General features: G+C 40.6%; 1 protein-coding gene across 1 annotated transcript in view; it reads right to left on the bottom strand.

Moving 5' to 3' along the window:
* The window catches only part of IQCH (IQ motif containing H), a 176,506-nt gene that overhangs the window by 55,141 nt on the left and 102,774 nt on the right, over positions 1-18,591 (bottom strand). The window contains exons 12-14 of the mRNA XM_046653366.1: positions 16,899-17,074; positions 11,242-11,514; positions 6,823-7,014 (exon numbers count right to left, since the gene is read on the bottom strand). Of these exons, the coding sequence (XP_046509322.1) occupies positions 6,823-7,014; positions 11,242-11,514; positions 16,899-17,074 (641 nt within the window). The remainder of the gene's footprint in view (positions 1-6,822; positions 7,015-11,241; positions 11,515-16,898; positions 17,075-18,591) is intronic.

Genomic DNA, 18,591 nt, shown 5'->3' with positions numbered 1-18,591 from the left:
TGCTGTTCCCGAGCATTTGCCTCTCCCCCAGTCCCCAGATGGTGGGAGTAACATTTAAACCTCCTTTTCTCTGCCTTGTACAATAGACCTTGGCACCATTTCAACTGTTTACTCCGGTAATTAACAGCTCTGATACCACAACAATTACAACTCCTACACTCTCACCACAATAATGCTATGAATTAGTGAGAGCTAATGGCTGGAAGGTAGAGTGTTTCCAGACTGTGAGATCTGCGCATTTTTAGAATAAAATAAAAGGTACAAACAGCACGCTTGCAGTAGACAATGATTACCTAGTAATTAGTTTACACAAAGCTTCCTATTTAATGGCAAAACGCTGTAATTAACGTGTGACAGAAAATCAAAGGGTACTTTGTAAGCATATGAAAAATTCACACTGCAGGCCCATAGCTTTATGTACTGATTAGAACCATATTAAATCAATAGGACACACAAACCAACAGCTTGTATAGCTGATTATTATAGGTCCTCAGAAGGGGGACCAGGCTTTCATTTAACTTGGGGAGGCAATTTTCCTTCTCCTGTCATCTTCCTCAGGCACAGAGAAGTACCTCAAACCCAAGCCTGGCAGCTTCATGAAAATAACCATTGAACTGGAAGAAAACATTCTAAGTCATTTTCAGAGATAAGGAAAGATATGTAAATAATTAAGCCTTTCGGATGCTCCTGGTGCCGTGCTGCTACACTAATTAGAAAAGACACCAACTGGAACCAGAAAATGAAGCAACTGGGTCTCAATCTTGTGGTCAGAATAAATTCTACTTTATCAGGTCAATGCCTCTTTATTCAACATGTAGGAAGTTCAAATAATTGGAATTATTTTCTCTTTTCAAATGATAAGAAACCAAGACACTCTCAAGGTTTATTCTTTGAAAGGCATTATCTGGGTAAATCATTGGGTAGGCACAGTCGGGTCGATGTTCTGTATTTTCAACAGCCACAATCCTATGTAATGACAACTGACGTACAGAACAATATTCTGGAAGCCTACAAGACCCTAAAAGACCTTCTAAATCACCAAAAAAAGATTAAATTGTATGTAGTTGTTCAACGTTACCAGTATTTAATTGTAATGCAATTTTATGGTAATATTGACAAGAATAATAACAAATAGCATTTCTCAAAGGCTTATGTGCTAAGTACATGCTAGCCAATTCATAAAGGTTATCTCATTTAATTCTCACCACCTCCAGGTGGCAGGTACTAATGTTATCCCTATTTACCGATGAAGGCTTGGAGAGCTGCAGAGATTTGCCTATGGTTCCCCCTAGTGAGTGTGGGAGTCTGACCTCAGTGTCCCAGGCTATGGACCCCCCCAAGCCAGACTACCTCTTAGTTATCCTTGACTGTTCAGTTATTCAGACTAACCTATTCCCACACTCATTCCGCTTCAAAGGGAATTTACCATGTCAACCTGGAACAGGGGATTGAAAGAACCAAAACAAACAAAACGTTTGGTTGCTTATCCAAAAAAACAGGGTTTTAAATGCTCACCGTATTTTTAATGCTGCGTCTGATTATGAAGACGGACCACTCAAAGCTCTGAGAATTTGAGGCTCACTAAAATGAGCATGATAGTTGAGAAAGGCACTGAAATCTGTCACCTCCATCAACAGCCAAAGGGTGCTATCTAAAACTCACTCTCAACACCCATGCAAGTAAATAGGCACGTGAGGGCGGTTGGGTTGCAAAAGCTGAATCATGGGGACTCCTGGACAGGGCTCCTCCGGCAGCTCTGAGGGGTGTGCCGGCCGGCCCTCCACCTCCCCCAGCTCACTGCCTTTCCTGACAGCAGCTCCCCTGGCGGCCAGGAAGGGAAGAAATCTGAGACCAATGGCTGCTGCGTTCCAGGGATCTTTGTGTTTCCTACAAGTCTCTGTAGAAAGCAGAAAACCTGCCACAGGGGCAGGGCGTCACAACAGCGGGACCTGAGGGAGAACACTGCTCCGGGATTTTCAAACATGGGGTCTTTTCTAAGTGGATTCAGTTCAGTGTGGCAAGAGCGCTGGGCCAGGAGCAGTGGATGTGGGTTCCAAGCTAGGCACGATCGTTTCTTAGCCATGTGAGCTTGGGCCAGTCACTGAACTTCCCAACCATCAGTCTCTCCATCTGTAAACAGAGTAACAATACCTTCCTTATCAAAGCTGTGTGGAAGTGAATGAGTAAGAATGCCAGGGTTTTTTGGGATGGAATGAGATGATTCATGTAAAGTGCTTAGCACAATTCCTGGCACCCAGCAGGTTTTCTACAATGCTATTTATTATTGTTATTATGAAATACAGGGAAAATGTCAAGACCTTAACAGCGTATTTATCGATCTACAAAAGGCTTAATCTCATGTGTAGGCCAGTATTGTGGCAACTACTCAATACATAATCTAAGAAGTCAAGATTTTAAGATAAAAAAATAAACAAATGAATAATCATTTGTATGTAGTTTAATGACTAGGGAAAAATAATACTCTAGATTTTTTTCTTAATCTGGAAAACCTAGATTTTTCTCTTAATACCAAAATGTGTTTCTGACATAAAATAAAATTATAAATAAGGACATGAGAAAAGGATGTCTCTTGCTTGTAATCAAGTAATAACAATTATACATTTTGACATCTAAAATAAAAGTGAAAATAGTTTATAATATCCGATGCTGGTGAGGTGGTGGCAAAACTAGTGTGCTTATTCTCTGCTAGTAGCTTTGGAAATCAGTACGGTCTTCTTGGAAGGTAATGTGGCAATACCTAACAAGGGCCATCAGGCAATCTACTCCTGGGTCTTTCTCCTAGGGAATGATTCAACAGAAGCAAAAAGAGGTGTATACCAAAACCAAAAATAAAAACAAACTAATCTTTCCTTCCTCCTCCTTCTTCCCTCCCTCCCCACCACCACCAAAAAAAGGGAAAGCTGGAAATAATCTAAATTTCCAACTTAGGTGAAAGGTTTAATCTATTAGAGTAAATCAATATAAGGGAATATTATACAGCCATGAATCGTGACGACTACATGTGATCATGGAGAATGTTTAAGATCTGATGTTTAAACAGCATGTACACTATCATTGTAGCTGTAAGAAATAAATGCAGCACCTTTGGAAATTAATACCCAAAAATGAAAACAACTATGTTTGAGGGAAATGATTATGTACTTATTTGGTTAAATATTTCTTTAACCTTGTTACATTATCTTTTAACTTTTCCAAAAAATTATGTGGTTACAGGGTAATGGTTATTTGGGATCACCTAGTAACGGCCTACTAACTTCTACACAAGACACCAAGCTTGGCCATCCTACAGTGGCTCCTAGGACCCAGTTATAAGGCCATCCTAATGGGTGGAGGTCTTCACAGTGGAGATGTAGAGAGTTCTAAAGCACTGATGGGTTGATGGTTCTCTCTCATAATAGTGTATTTTTTCTCTGATTTAGTTCTACAAGGAAGCAAAATAATGACTGTGGCTTCTTCTACTTTTTCTAGGCTTGGGTGCCTTGAATTAGTTACATAGATGTATATATTTTCCTCCCTTGGAGATTCCCAGATTAATATCAAATGTTCAACAAAGTACACGGAAGTACAAGTAATGGGGAAACTGCTCTTGCAAAGGGCTAAAATTGCAATATTATATAGTGCCATTCAAGAGCTAATTCAATATCCTTTTTCTCCTAAGTGGTAAAATTGGGATGCCAAGACCTCCACATCTAACACTCTCCATCCAGGTAACAGAGGCCCAAAGAAGGACTGCACAGAGAAACCCAAAAGTAAGCTGGCTTAGCTCTGTACATGGAGAAACTGTTCTGCAAAGATCTTTTGCAAAGTGGCGTCACCAGTAGCATCACTGCCTCTAAACCCATCTCCCAGGAATGAGGGAGGGAAGACTTACCCTTTAAAAGAAGAAAGGGGAAAAAAGCCACAAGAAGGACTGGTACCACAGCAAATGTCTGCCTGAGTCTCCCTGCACGGTCTTAGGTGAGTGTCCAGGAAGGTATCTCCGCTACACTTGTGCCTTCCTTTGCGTTAGCCTTCATTCCTCTAAATGAAAAGAAGTACCCCCGACTGAGAGTGGGGAGTTTGGAGTGTGTACAAGTGTGTGGATTCATTAAACGCTAACAAGCACTGAGTACGTAAGTGAGTGGGTTTACTGGAACCTGAGGGGGTGGGGAAGCAGGTTTTGTTAGCTGGTAGGATCAGGAGAATAAGGTTGGTACCAACATACCATGAAAGAAATGAGTTGTGCTCTGTTTTCATTGTGGCCATCATGTAACATTCTGCTTTTCCTAAAATCACCTACATTCCATACTGATTTTTAAAATGTAACTATAGCTTTTCAGTATTTGTTGACTCCACGACTTTGTTTCCAATCTCAACTGCAACCAGTCAAATGACTCTGGTTCTAAATTAGATAGGTAGAAAAAAAGATAACCTATATATTAGATCCTTGAGTCTACACTGAGTCATGCCCACATCTAAAACCACTATCTGCATAAGACGCAAGAGACTCAAAAGAGTTCAAACTCCCATAAACAGCACTGTTTTTAATCTGTTGCCTACAACATACCAATGAGAAAAATCATGGTATCGTGTCATAAACTGCTATGCAAATGATGCTATTTGTAAGTATTAACATAATTTAGTGCTTACAGTCATATTCTCATTTCTAATAATTCTCCCAGAATGGAGTCTTTCTCTGGACTCTTAGCCTGCAGGATAGTCTTTCATCAAGAAGCTGAAATTTTTAATAACCTGCCAGCATATGTTTTGTATGTGCCAGGCTAGGCTTGATGACACAACATCTTCATTATTGAAAGAAACAGGTCTACAAACTGTAATAGGACGTTAAAACACGCCTGTGCTCATAAAGTAATGCTTTGATGTCTAAATGTGCACATTATGATGGTCTTCTGGAACAAAGGATCATTCCACCCCCGAACTCTCCACAGCTCCACGCCATGGAGACCGCGGTTCACTTCCACTCTGAATACGATTTCACTTTGAAGGCAAAGAATGTCAATAGTCTTCTACAAACAAAACAAAAGCTCTTCAGAACCGCTTTATTTTTTATTTTTATTTTGGCTTCTAACCACGCCATGACTAAGCACAGCTCTCAGAGTATAAAGAGATTTCTGAGTAATTGTATTTCCCCTGTTAAATTTTAAAAAATGATTTAAATAGATTATTAATTATTCAAAAGTTGCACATTTAATAACATTAACAACAATGCCAAATGTATTTGGTGACAATTTAAAATGGTACAGTTTAAAATAATTGAAATTAAATAATGTATGGTCAGCCTTCTAGGTGCAATTCAGCCAAAGGTCAATATTTTACATATTTTTTAAACTTAAAGTCAGACGTTTCCAATTTGTCATAGTCTAGGGATAGGAGAATTCTTTAAAAATTACTAGTTTGAAATATTGGGACCAGCAAATACTTTGCACACTAACATTTCAATTTCTTAAATAAAATGTCATAATTTTCATGGTTTAATCTCAACAGTTTTGCTTTAAAAAGAAAATTCTATACAATATAAAATAAAATCCAGTTCAAAGAGAACACAGGAGAAACCTCTATGGGCCTCAAAATTAAATACATTTTCCTTGTTTTATTTTTTTCTAGAAGAGTAATTCACTTTGTATCCTTTAAATAATATGTAAAAAGCTGGCCTGACAGGTACTGCATTTAGTCCCTTCACTGATGGAGGGGGAAGAAAAGCCCAGAATAGATCATGGGGAGAACAGCAACATTTGTCAAAGGGAACTCTCTCTTCTGACTGTTCTCTAGATTTATTCATCATTTCACTTTCACAAGAATAATGTGGTTCTCCCGTGTGCCCCTCCCTTTCTATCACTTGTGTCTTGATTCATGCACCTCTGTGGTGGGATGCTCAAAGCGGATGCAAATCACTCCGCTGCCAACCACTATGTGGTTGGGAGGGAAGGAATCAACTAAGGGAATTTGCGTCTGAATTTTCCTGATTTCTGCTATTTTCCTAAGTTATGATTTCACCAGTGGGACAGCCCAAACAGAGACTGGAGATTAAGAGAAGCCGGGCAAGTCTAGGCCCCTGGGTGCAAAGTGAGGCAGCTTTTAGAATGGTGGGTTTAATTTCTATATTTAACCGTATAAAATTACTTTAATTATTAAGCAAGTTTGGAACAGACTAAGAAGTTGTACAATTCATTCTTCCACCAACATACATGGAAAAATCTGTATACGTCCACTCACATGCTAAGACTTCTTACGTATTATTCAGCTTTTGCCTGGAGATTTTCTGGCGAGGATGTATAATTTTCTCAAGATCTCACAGGGACCAGCAGTTACATAAATTTCCTTGAATTGTCTTCAAAAACGTGTGACTCCTGACAGAACGCTATCCTACACTAGCTTCCAGGTGACAGCCGCTCACTAATAGAATTTCTCTCTCATAATAAAATACAGCGAGCTTGATAACAACAGTTGTTAGAAGCATATGATCAAGATCACTTAGAAGGAATGAGATTTGTAATGTTATTTGAATATGGTAAAAAAAAAAAAAACCAAAAAACCCTTTCTAATTATCATAATCCATTTGAAGACGTGAATGAAGACTTTTAGGGCCCAAAGAAGGGACATTTAAAATAACCTGATCAACCCCATTCGCTTTGCATGTAAAGACTAAAGCCGAAGGAGGTCAAAATGACTAGCCTAAGGTCTCACGGCTGGCAGGTCGCACAGCTGAGTCTAGAAGGACATGCTCTCATCTCCCGGCTGAGCCTGCTGTTCCATCTCCTAACTGTCAGACACCGTGGGCTTACGTCACCATTGAACACTCACTTGCGCCCATTTCTTGCTCCAGTCTTCACGGCCATATTTGCCCCTCTCCTTTAGGATCCACTTGTAGCACTTTAGGTGGGAAGGAATGTCACAGAATGCAGTCCCGTTTCCTCTGAGCTCATAGTCCATTTTAAAGAGCCAGCGCTGGATTTCCAGGTGATCGGTAATCAGCTGACTCAGCTGTTCTATCATCTGTGGGGCCCAAGACACAGCAATACTTACTACAGCTAGTTTCCTGGATTCCTTATTATTATAGTCACTTAGTTGTACTTTTCATGCATCTTTATTTCAAATGGTCTGTTCATTCAATTATCTTGCAGTTATTAAGGCAGATTAGAAGTTTTAAGTGCTATGTGTGTGATATGAAGAAATCACTAACCAATGGGACCAATGACATGTTTCAAAGTATAGTCCTCTTTATGAGAAATCCTCAAATTATCATTTTGCTGGCTTTTGAAGGCAAAAGAAAGCATCCTCGAATATCTGTAATTGAATCTTGGTATTGTTTTCTTTCTTTTTTGGAGAATTATGTGTTTACTTATTGATTCTTCAAATGATATTTTTTATAGTTTCAAGACTATAAAGAGTTACAGTCTTGAAAACTTTAACTGCTTGGAGCTTTGCTGAGCTTTTAAATGTTATAACCTATAAAATATCTCATTTTTTCCTCATTAATGTACATGAAATACATTTGTTCGGCTGGTCAACTGGCCAAGAGTGTTATGTGAACAAGACAGATAAAGGAGATAACACAGTCATGAAAGCAACTTTTCTAGAATACACAACTATCCTACATTTTATTTGAAACAGTATTTTCTCAAGAACTGGGCTCAAGCACATGGAAATGTAAGGGATAGAAGTTCAAGCTCTAATATCACAACGATATTAATAATAATATCTAACATTACTGAACTGTCAGTAGGAGCCAAGTCTTTGGCTAAGATCTTTACACGAGTTTTCTCATTTAATACTCACAAAAACCTGTGAGGTAGAGGCCACTGTTAGCTCCATTTTGTATGTAAGTAACTGAGACTCAGCTAATTTAAATAACCTGCCCACATCACACAGCACTGAGTGGCAGGGCAGGCTCTACCCAGGTGGCTCTGACTCCAGCACCTAGGCTCATGCCCTCTTCACTGTGCTTCCTGTCAGCCTGCAGAGAGGTGGGGGAGAAGGTGGAGGTGGAGAAGGGAGTCAGAAGAGAGCAAGAGAAGCAACTTTCCTTACAGTCAATAAGCCATTTGGGATACGTTTGAATCAGATAACAGTCTATAGCAAGATTGCTTAATTATAAATAATACTGTGCTAGGAGAGCCTTGGGGACAAATAATTCATTAGATCGCAAAATGATTTTTTATTTGGTCTTCTCTTTAGACTTTCCAGTTTATACTTCCCACAAAGAAACAAAGCAACACAAAACCTTCTCTCTCCTGAGACTACCCCATGCTGTTCTTGGTTATGGTTTTCTGTACTTAGGCCTCTGCAACACTCTTATTCTCTTCTCTTTTGATGAGTTTTTGCTCACCAAATGGATTTTTATTTTTTATTTTTTTAACTAAAGAATGTGAAAGGACTCAGGATTATAGTTCTGCTGAAGTCTGGAGCTAGCTGATTAGGATTATTTGGATTAAAGGCACAATATGTTCTCTTGAGTCCCGTCTTTCCAGCGAATCTTCCTGGGGATGTTACAGTCCACAGCAGTGTGGAAGTTATACCATGAGGCGCATACTTTGGATCCCTGGAAGCCCCATGCAACCATGGGGTATTCAATTAGGGTGAAAATGGAATTGTCTTAGCTCCCTAATTATCAAGTAGTGTCTGTGGATAATTTGGGTGTTTAAATGAAAAGTACTCTGGTCTACACACCACACGGCTATGAGCATAGCCTAGGAAAGTTTTTCAATGTGCCTTCCAAAGTTACGTCCCCTCTTTTTCTAACGTTGTGTTAGAAGGTAGATTCTATATTCAACCATATTTTGCTGTATTCATACTTTGCAGAAGTAGACATGGTCTTTGGCCTGTTAATATCCAATAAAACTCTTTTGCTAGTGAAGGAAAGGTGATCTGGCATAGCCTTTTTCATTGTGTATTTGGATATATTGTCTATTTGGAGGTTTCAACTACTAATCAGAATTCTTATCTGTTTCTTCCAAATCCTATTATTTGTTGCTTCTGAGAATCCTATAAATGGGCATCTGTTGATGGATCCCCTACAGTAATGAAAAGGATCAATAGTATTGTAAAGACTGCACCAGTGGAAAGAATTATGTGCTATCTTTAAGTGAAAATTGAATAGTACTTTAAAATAGCATCGCCATTTTTGATTATTTAACCAAAGCTGTCAATATTTCATATGCAGCACACTCCAGAAAGAGAACTTGCATGGTTACTTTATGGATCAAAACAGGAAATGCTCACTGTACTCATGCTAGATGTAAAAAATAAATAAATAAGTTACTTAATCATAAACCAAATGACTTTGTGCTACTTCCAAACATTTATCATTTTCTATTTGAGTCTCTCTGTTCAAAAGATGTAATAAATATTTTCATTGCCACTCATTTTATACTGGTGCAGAACAGAAATAGAAAAACGTCTACTACTAAAATCCAACTGATAGGAATATTTATTAATCCAAATTAAAATAATCACAGCTTTCTTTCACTGGCTTTATGTTTATGATGCACATTGGTAAAAAGCGTTATTGATTCCCCACCATTGGCAAATTCAAAACACTGATACGCTCAGATAGATTAGGAGGGTGGTCACTATCTGGAAGAATCTCAGCGGAGTCCTTCAGTTCTTGCTGACCTCAGACGTATGTTTTCATACAACTAGAGTAGAACTCAGTTATAACTTGGCTTATTGTGACAGAGATTGCACATGCCAGAGGCAAAATGGCACCCCTCAAATCCAATTTGTCTGCGAGGAGGAGGTTTTTATTCCTACTTCTGTATCCAGCATTAGAGGGATGTTTGCTCTATTTAATGTGTTTGTACCTTTAACCACAATCAACATAGAAAGTTCTAAAATATTTCATAGCAAAGATTGCCTGAGTCCTCACCGGTGAAGATGAAAGCGAGACTCAATATAAATATGGCACATACATTTTAAAGTTTTGAAGGTTATTTAGTGTAATGTACACATATGAAATTGGATTGTTTGAAAATGCATTTCACGTGCATTAAGTCCATCAGTCGAGTACTGGGAGGCAGGGTCAGGAAATCCACATTGTTATCTTTAGATTCCAGTGGAGGCTAATGACAATGAAAGGGACACACCAGATCAGGGGCGCCTCTCTCTTCTGCTGCTGTTAAAAATGCCTGTGCCTTTTCCAGGCTCTGCTACCTTTAAGAGCAACTTCCTTCGTGAGCCATGTATTGCCCTAGAACACTCTAGCAAGAATGAACATTTTAGGGCAATTTAATAAGCTAAAAATATCTTCAAACTAGTCTCTGAAAAGTATGATTTGCTGAAAGGCTTGATTTTGGGGCTCAGCAGCTGTGAGATACGAGCATCATGATCAGGCAACTGAGAGAGAAGGAGGATCCCTAAATATTGTCTCTCACAGACTGCCTCGTCGTGCACGGTGCTTCAGTTTCCCAGGGCAGGGGGGGGATCGGTTGTGATTGCCTCAGAGTAATGGTCAAGAGATGTACTGACACAGAAGTTAGGAACTGTTCACAACCATTTGTCTTTTTATTTTCTTTATTTTGAAAGAAGATAGCAATTAAATGGGAGAACACCTGCCAGAGTGAACTCAAAAATCATTTCTGGTGGCTGATATTATAGTTCTCCAAATAGTAAGAGGCCTAACTATCTGCTGGAAGGACGCATAGCCATAGACCTGGTCCGAGGCAAAAACCTAGAAGCAGATAGTTTTATGTCTGGAGCCATTTCCCTTCACCTTTCTGGGATTTTCCCCATACTCCCTTTATGGCCCCTTCCTGAGGAGCCAAAGGATTGTTTTTACAGAGCCAAGGATGTCTGCAGCCTCTGCTACAGGCCCTCTGCAACCTGACTAGGCAGAAGGGCTCACTCTCTGGAGCTTTCCAAACCTGCTCCTTTTAGCCAAAGCGCACTCTCATTTCACGGGGTCCTGCTACCTGACTGGCTGGCTAATATGAGGATCAGCTAATGCATGTTAAGGCCATACATATTGATAGCAGGTTAGTACATTAACAGGGCCTGCAATATCTTAATCCAAATGAGTACATATTTTGGGAATTCCAGCAATTTCTGCAAGGCTATTAGGAAGACACTTTGAAACATGAAGGCCTAAAGGAGAGCCCATCAAATCAACTCAAGCGTTTCACATGCTCTTCATCCGGGAGGGCTGGCTCCAGAAGACCTAAAGTTCCCACAAGAGCAGAGGGTGCGAAGTATTTGAACAGAGCCTCACCTGTCCACCCCACATACCTGTTGGTGACTAAAGATGTCATATATTCCAGGAGGGACTGGCACATTGGCGCTTTCAAAGATCCGTTTACTTCCGGACTTGGTACTATAAAGATGAGCCAGCTCAGGTTCCGGGCCCAGGATGGGTATGTTTAACATATCCGCCACAGCTAAATCATCTCTGTGGAGGAACCCACCGACGATGTAGGCGTCTTTTCCCTGGATGAGATTTTTTATTCTTTTCATTGCCTTGGGACTGTACATTAGGAGAGTGGCCAGGCACATACGATGCTTCTGGGGGAAAATCATATTATTCTTGTTAAAAGGTGTTCTTTTTCTAGTCCATACACCTAATTTATAACGTTGCACACAATAAATGCATTATTAATAGCAGGCTGGGTTATGACCTATCCCGTTGTTTAGCAGTTTAAATTGATAAAAGCTGTTGGGGTGAGGCTCCATAATCGCTCACATCTTTAGTGCGTTGGAAATAGGCTCACTGGGAATAGAACTAATTACTACACATCTGTATTTATTTGATCCACGTGGAATTATCCTTCTGTCAGAAGGAAAAGAGGCTGGGGCCTTTGGATAATACTGATTCATCTCTGCAACACTTCTGGGATGGTTTAACACTGGTGTCTGGAAAATCAATACAAAAAATGAAGAAAAAAGCCCCACAGTATTCTTCTCGAGACGGGACTCCCAACCTGGTAACTCTTGAAATGATTCGATAGGAAAAAGGCCCTTGACTCGATACTCTTTCCAAAGTTCTACCACAAACTCCGTTTCAGAGAATAAGTGCTTTTATAATGATTAGCATGGTTTTAGCCAACACTCCGGAGAGGATTCACGAATGGAAAATATTTGAAAATTTCAGCAGGACTCAAATTCATTTTCCAATGGAAAACTTTATTTCACTTTTGACTATTTAGACCCAGCATAGCAATACATGTGACTGACTCATTCGATTAAGTAAATAATTCTGGCGGGTCTAACACGGGCAGAGGACGGAGCCAGATGGTCAGCACACACCAAAACTAACACAATCACATCTCTGCGTTCAAAGAGCAGGGACACAAATGAGTACGGTTAATGCAGAACTAATTCAAGGCTGAGAAGGGCCATAAGGAGCCACAGAGGGCCTCGGAGGCCTGGAGGAGGGAGGCAGAGGCCACATGCTGGTGGGGAGAGCTGAAAAAGCAGGTTGCTCATTCTCCTCGGGGCTCCGTTTCCTCATCTGTGGAATGTGTATAATAATAGTGCCCATCTCAGAGGGATGCTGTGAGGATTAAACGAGATGATGCACGTAAAGCACTTACAATAGTGCCTGGACATACTAAACACTTAATGAATGTTAGCTGGTGTCATTATTATTATGACAGACATTGGGGTTGAGGTGCATTTTGAAGGATGGGTAGGATTTTATCAGGTGAGGATGGGCATGGGAAAGACCGTAGCCAAGGATGGAATGTGAAAACCCAAGACTGTGCTCTCTTCCTCCAGAGAAGAGGGCAGCATGGCACACGAGAAAGTCCTGGGGTCTAGGAATCAAACAGTTCTGGCTATGAATCGAGCTCTATCGCTTTAAGCTCCCTGAACTTAGACAAACGACTTAGACTCCCTGAGCCTAAGTTGCTCCATCTGTTAAATGGGAATAAAAATGCCAATTTGCTGGGTTGCTCTAAGGATAAGAAAAGACCATGAATGTAAAACAGCTTTATAATGCATGCCATTGAGTTGATATTGAATAAATAGTAGTAGTTATTGTTACAGAGAAAGCTCTCTTTTTAAAATAAAGTCATTAAAACATCATGCAAATAATTCAATGCAAGGTGCCAGAAAGATTTTGTAGACTAGCATCTACTCCCCCAAGTCCAGTCAAAATTATCTACTCAACATGGCATTAAAATGCGGAGAAACGTCACGCAACTGTTTCCCAGGAATATCAGCTGCACCAGTTTGCAAACTTGGCTGGTCTAACTGGTGAGTGTGGGAGAGAGAGACTGAGGGGAGCCGCCGGATTTCAGTCCTGCCTAATTTTGTAACCTGCAAGTTGATTTAGAAAGCTCACCCTTTCGGAGCCTCAGTTCCGCATATTCAAATGAGCTGTTGGACTAAAGTCTCTAGGGTCCTTCCAGCTCTGAGATGTCTTTCCATGTAACACCGGGGCTTTTCTGGACTTACTGCTTAGTGGGCACCGAATTTCTGCTTGAGGCGTTGAAAACGTTTTGAAAATGGGTAATACGATGGTTGCACAACAATGTGGATGTACTAATGCCATTGAACTGTACATTTAAAATGGTGACGTGGTAAATTTTATGTTATGTATCTTTTACCCCCCACCCCCACCCCAAGACAACAGAGCTCCTGTGAGAAGAGGATTTCTATGATTTCCATATTGGACTCTTCCTCCAGAGTAAGTGTTCTATTCTAAGCTCCTTAGATCTCTGCAGTATGCCTTTTCCATGATAATTTAAGTCCATTTTCAAAACCCACTTCTAAGAATGCAGTTTTAAGAAACCCAATGTTCCATTAGACAATGGCTGGTGACAACACGTGGTGGTGGTGAGTTTTCATTTCATATCTGATTGATCACTGTCTTTCCCCTTTGCTTGTTTCACTCCTTTCCTTTCCCTACAAATTATTCAAATGAAGAAATGTAAGAAAATTAAATGTCAGGGAGAACTGGAGACTTGAGTCACAATGTATGGGGCGGGCTTTTCAGGATACCTAGAAGAATGTTTCAAAGGTGGCGATCCTTTCATGTTAGGTTCACAAGGTTAAAGCATTGTGACGCGTCTTCTCTCACGGGATCCACACAACACTGTACCAGTTAACAGCCCCTTGTGTGGAGAGGAGGAAAGTGACGCTCAGGGGATTTGCCCAAAGTCACTCAGCTAGTAAAGAGCAGAGGCAGGATTCAACCCCAGTTTTAGCGCGGGTGTCACTCCCCAGCTGCCACAATTTCTCCCATTTCACAGATCGGGTAGTGAAGGTCTGGTCGGTTTATGAGGTGTAATGAAGGGATGGCAGATGCAGCAATAAACCCTAATGTTAAAGTTCTGTGCACATTTCCGGCAGCGTGATTTCCGTCTTCTCTCAGTTTGCTTATCTTTATTGGCAAGTACCCCATCTGACTCCGTTACAGTTGTCTGTGGGCATGCCTTCTTCTTCGGGCAGTATGGTAGCGTAGCATTGTGTTCAACATGAGTTTAATAAAGATTTGAATGTGAGTGAGGGATGGCAGAGGACACATCACTGACCTCGGGTCTTGTATGACCATTTAGAGAAAATCAGTATCATCAGATCCAGGCAGTGGATTAACACGGATGACAAAAATCTAAAATTCTCCTAATTCCATAACATTATAGCTACATTTAATTTATCACCACTGATTTTTTTTTTTTGACCTGAGAGAAAAGATAGTTGTTCAAGATGTCTTCATAAACATTAAAATGTTCAAAATGAGACATGATGACTTTATAACAGCACTTTTTACCATTACAGATTCAAACATTGTATAGTAACTTGGAGAGATGTACAAACAGATTTCTGGCATGCTTTAAAAAAATCTCCTCAAAGCCATCCATTTGAATGAAAAGCGGCACTGATACAATCTCAAACCCATTAAAAAGAAAGCAAGCCATAGCCAAACGTGAGCAGGAACTGATTTGAAAGTAAGAGTTTAATTTTTGTATTTTAACAAATTGATTGCCTATGAGTGATTAATTGCTCAAATAATTTAAACTTAAACACATAGGAGAAATATTGAGGACTTAAAATATTTCCTACTTGTTTCTACTCACAAAGATGCGAACCGACACTAGGAAGGCAGTCCAGTGCCTCCGGTGGTGCTAACTGCCTGTCTCCTGCTTGGAAGTCAAAGAGGGGACCAGTGAGGGTGCACTTCTCAGGCAACAGGATTACTGAAACACTCCAACCCATCACCTCATTTTATAGATGAAGAACAGAGGACCAGAGAGGTACAGGGGCTTGCCCAAGGCCACAAGGTCATCTGGGAACAAAGCAGTCCCTCCAGTTCATGATGGTGTTCTGCAGTCAGACAGATTTGGGTTCATACTCTTGGCTAACTTTTGCTTCATAACTTTGGACTAGAAAACAAGTCTTGGTTTCCTCAGCCATAGAAGGAGACAGATCATTTCTGTCTTCTTGCGCTGTTCTGAGGATCAAAGGAGAAAATGGATGCTAAGCATTTGACAAATGTTAGTTTACTCCCGTTCCTTCTCCCAAATGAGTGCCCCTTCCCCATTCCACGCCTCTTCAATGTCTGTGGCATTTCAGATGTGCAGAAACTCCTTCTTGGCAGCTCTCAGGCATTAGCTCCAGTTTATGGCTGGAGAAAATCAGGAAATTAACTGCACACTAATGATAGTTCTTTTTTCCCTTGCTTCCCAGTGTCCACAGTAACTCTGCCCTTAGGGCCAGAGGATAGCTAGGAGGCACCAAGGCAACGCTGGCGTTGGTGGAGGACATTGGGAGGTTCCCAAGAATATAAGTAAGAATATGATGACTTGTCCCCTGTCCTTTCTCTTGCTTACCCTGTCCCTGACCTTGCCTTCATCTTCCACAGCCAACTGATGCCAATGAAACAGAGCTGGGCAGAGAGTTTTTTGGGAACATTGAGATAACCAGTTATGAAAAAATAAAATCTTCATGGTGGTAGAAGAGAGTAAAAACTGATAACAATTCACTGAGTATACCAGCAAAGTAGAAATGCAATAGCAGCCCCCTCCAGCCCTGGCAGGCCTTTTTTTGGGCCAAATCATGGCACATCTGAAGGGTTAGTGGGCAGTAACTCAGCACAGAGATATTTCCTACATAAAGCACGCAATCAGTTTCTCTGGCAATAGAGAGTTGACTTCGGTGCATCCCATTTGTGAATGGAGAGAGCTCTCTTTATCAGCAAATTCAGACTCTTAATTATACAAAAAAAAGTTTCCTCAAAATTGCGTAGTCCATTAGATATTAAAATGTTGGTTGTTTAACACGGGAAGTTTAAATTCTCATTAAAATATAAAGAAATTCATTTCAAGCCATTATTTGCACTGCCTTATTCTAGAACGCTGCCCTCGTGGTTCCATGAATTTCCCAAAAGCTCTTGTCTAGGGACAGGTTTCCACTCAGAATTCCTTCTATTCATTAAAAATCAGTGCAAGTTAAAAAAATGTTTTCTTTAACTTGTTCATTCTGGACCATGTGATATGGTAAATCAGGCCAAATTCCCCTGAGGAAAAAAACCCATGGGGTAACAAGGAATGCCACTGTGGAAACAAGAAAACAGGGGCCCTGGGTTAGATTCTGTCCCTAACTAGCTTTGTGACCGTGGGCAGGCCCAGCCTTTCTCTGCCTTGGTGTCCTCCACACAAAATTAAGAAAAAGGAACCGTAGATGATGTAAATTCACCTACTTGATGGTACCACCCAACATTGCAATTAGGCTTCAGCCACAGAGACACTGGGCGGGGGTAGCTCAACTAAGTCTGAAAGTTAAACTGGAATATTTATTTCCTACAGCCCAACTAGTAGTCTAATCAGTAAAGCTGTTAAACTTGCAATAATATTTCACTGATGTGTACCAGAGCGTTGCAAGTTATAAAATTTCCAATTTAATTTTACTGCATCCCTGAAGCCGTAGTAATTAGAAGACAAACTCACAGTGAAGATGTTTACAGCTTCAGGGGTGATAATTTTGAACCTGTCCTGCAGGTCACTTCTGTCCTTCAGGTTCCCAGATTTGACAGCTGCCTGTAGACTCAGGATTTTATTGTAATACTGCAGTAGCTCATCACTCATTTGATGGGAGCAGATGTAGATGACGCTCACGTTGGCATCTGAAAGCAACAAGCACAATGTTAATTACTGGTATAAAGGTAAATGACATTATGAGCTCTGACATCAGATTGATGTCACACAGTTTAAAATAAAGACCATATCCAAAAGCCACGGTGAATTTAGTTTAGTTTCGTTTTGTACAAATGTTAGCAATTTAACCGGCTTCTTTTGCACTTTAGCATTTCTCTAAAGAAAAGATAAATAACACTACCACCAAAAAAAATAGACACAACAATTTCTTCAGAAGGAGGGCTGTGAGGTACCGTGGAAGTGTACTTTCAAGTAATACGTAGGGATTTAGCCCCAGAACTCCCATTAACATCAATGGGAATTGCATGCTGCTTTAAAAATTTATCCCATTAACTTTAGTAAATTATAAAACAGAGCTATTAACTTTAGAAAGCTGATGAAATTACAATTTCTTATTCTGCCTGGTCTTGGCAGGGCCAATTGAGGGAATGTCCTGTCCAAATAAATGGTCTGATTATGACCACGGAAATGATTATTTCAGGAAACCAACGTTTTCCCTGCTCCATTCCCAAAGAGGAGGAGATTACTTAAATAGCACATTTAGTGATTCTTGGCTTAAAAAAAACACTGCGTTAATTTAGCTGTTCTCCTTTTTTTTTTTTTTTGGTGAGGAAGATTCTCCCTGAGCTAACATTCATTGTCAATCTTTCTCTTTTTTTTGCTTGAGGAAGATTAGTCCTGAGCTAACATCAGTGCCAGTCTTCCTCTATTTTGTGTGTGGGACGCCTCCACAGCATGGCTGACAAGTGGAGTAGGTCTGCACCCAGGATCTGAACCTGTGAACCTGGGCTGCCGAAGTGGAGCATGCAGAACTTTAACCACTCCACCCCAGGGCTGGCCCTACTGTTCTTCTTCTTAAGACAGCCTTCTTATTAGGAACATAGAAAGAAATCCTAATTAAATATCCCATCCAAATGGAATAGCGAGACAAGATTACCCACTCCAGGCTGCAGGATGTTCAGGGAGTATGGAGAGGAGATCAGCAGCCAATCGAGTCATCCATTCATTCATAAAATGACTGCTCGGTAGGGGCAAAGCCCTTGGCTAGACATGGAGGGAAACACAGGAATCAAAGCAACTGAAATGCTACCTGTGAGAAACAACCACTTTTTTATTGTTGTTAGTGCCACCGAGTCGATCCGACTCCTAGTGCCCCTGTGCACAGCAGAGCAGAACCCTGCCCGGTCTTTTCACGCCATCTTCTCATCTTCTGGCACTGCTATTCATAGGGTTTTCATGCCAATTTTTTTGGAAGTGAGAGGCCAGGTCCTTCTTCCTAGTCTATCTTAGTCTGGAAGCTCCGCTGAATCCTGTCCACCAGGGGACAGGTGACCCTGCTGGTATTTGAAATACAGATGGCATAGCTTACAGCAGCACAGCAACATGCAGCCACCACAGCATGGCAACCAACAGCCAGGTAGCAACCATTTCGCATGCGCACACAGCCGTAAAACATGGCGTGGTGTAATGGGTACAAAGAAGCATG

Source organism: Equus quagga, chromosome 2 (genome assembly GCF_021613505.1).
Source record: "Equus quagga isolate Etosha38 chromosome 2, UCLA_HA_Equagga_1.0, whole genome shotgun sequence".
In the NCBI taxonomy this organism is placed as follows: domain Eukaryota; kingdom Metazoa; phylum Chordata; class Mammalia; order Perissodactyla; family Equidae; genus Equus; species Equus quagga.
The sequence above is the reverse complement of the archived record's forward strand: the minus strand, read 5'-3'. Positions and strand labels throughout refer to the sequence as shown.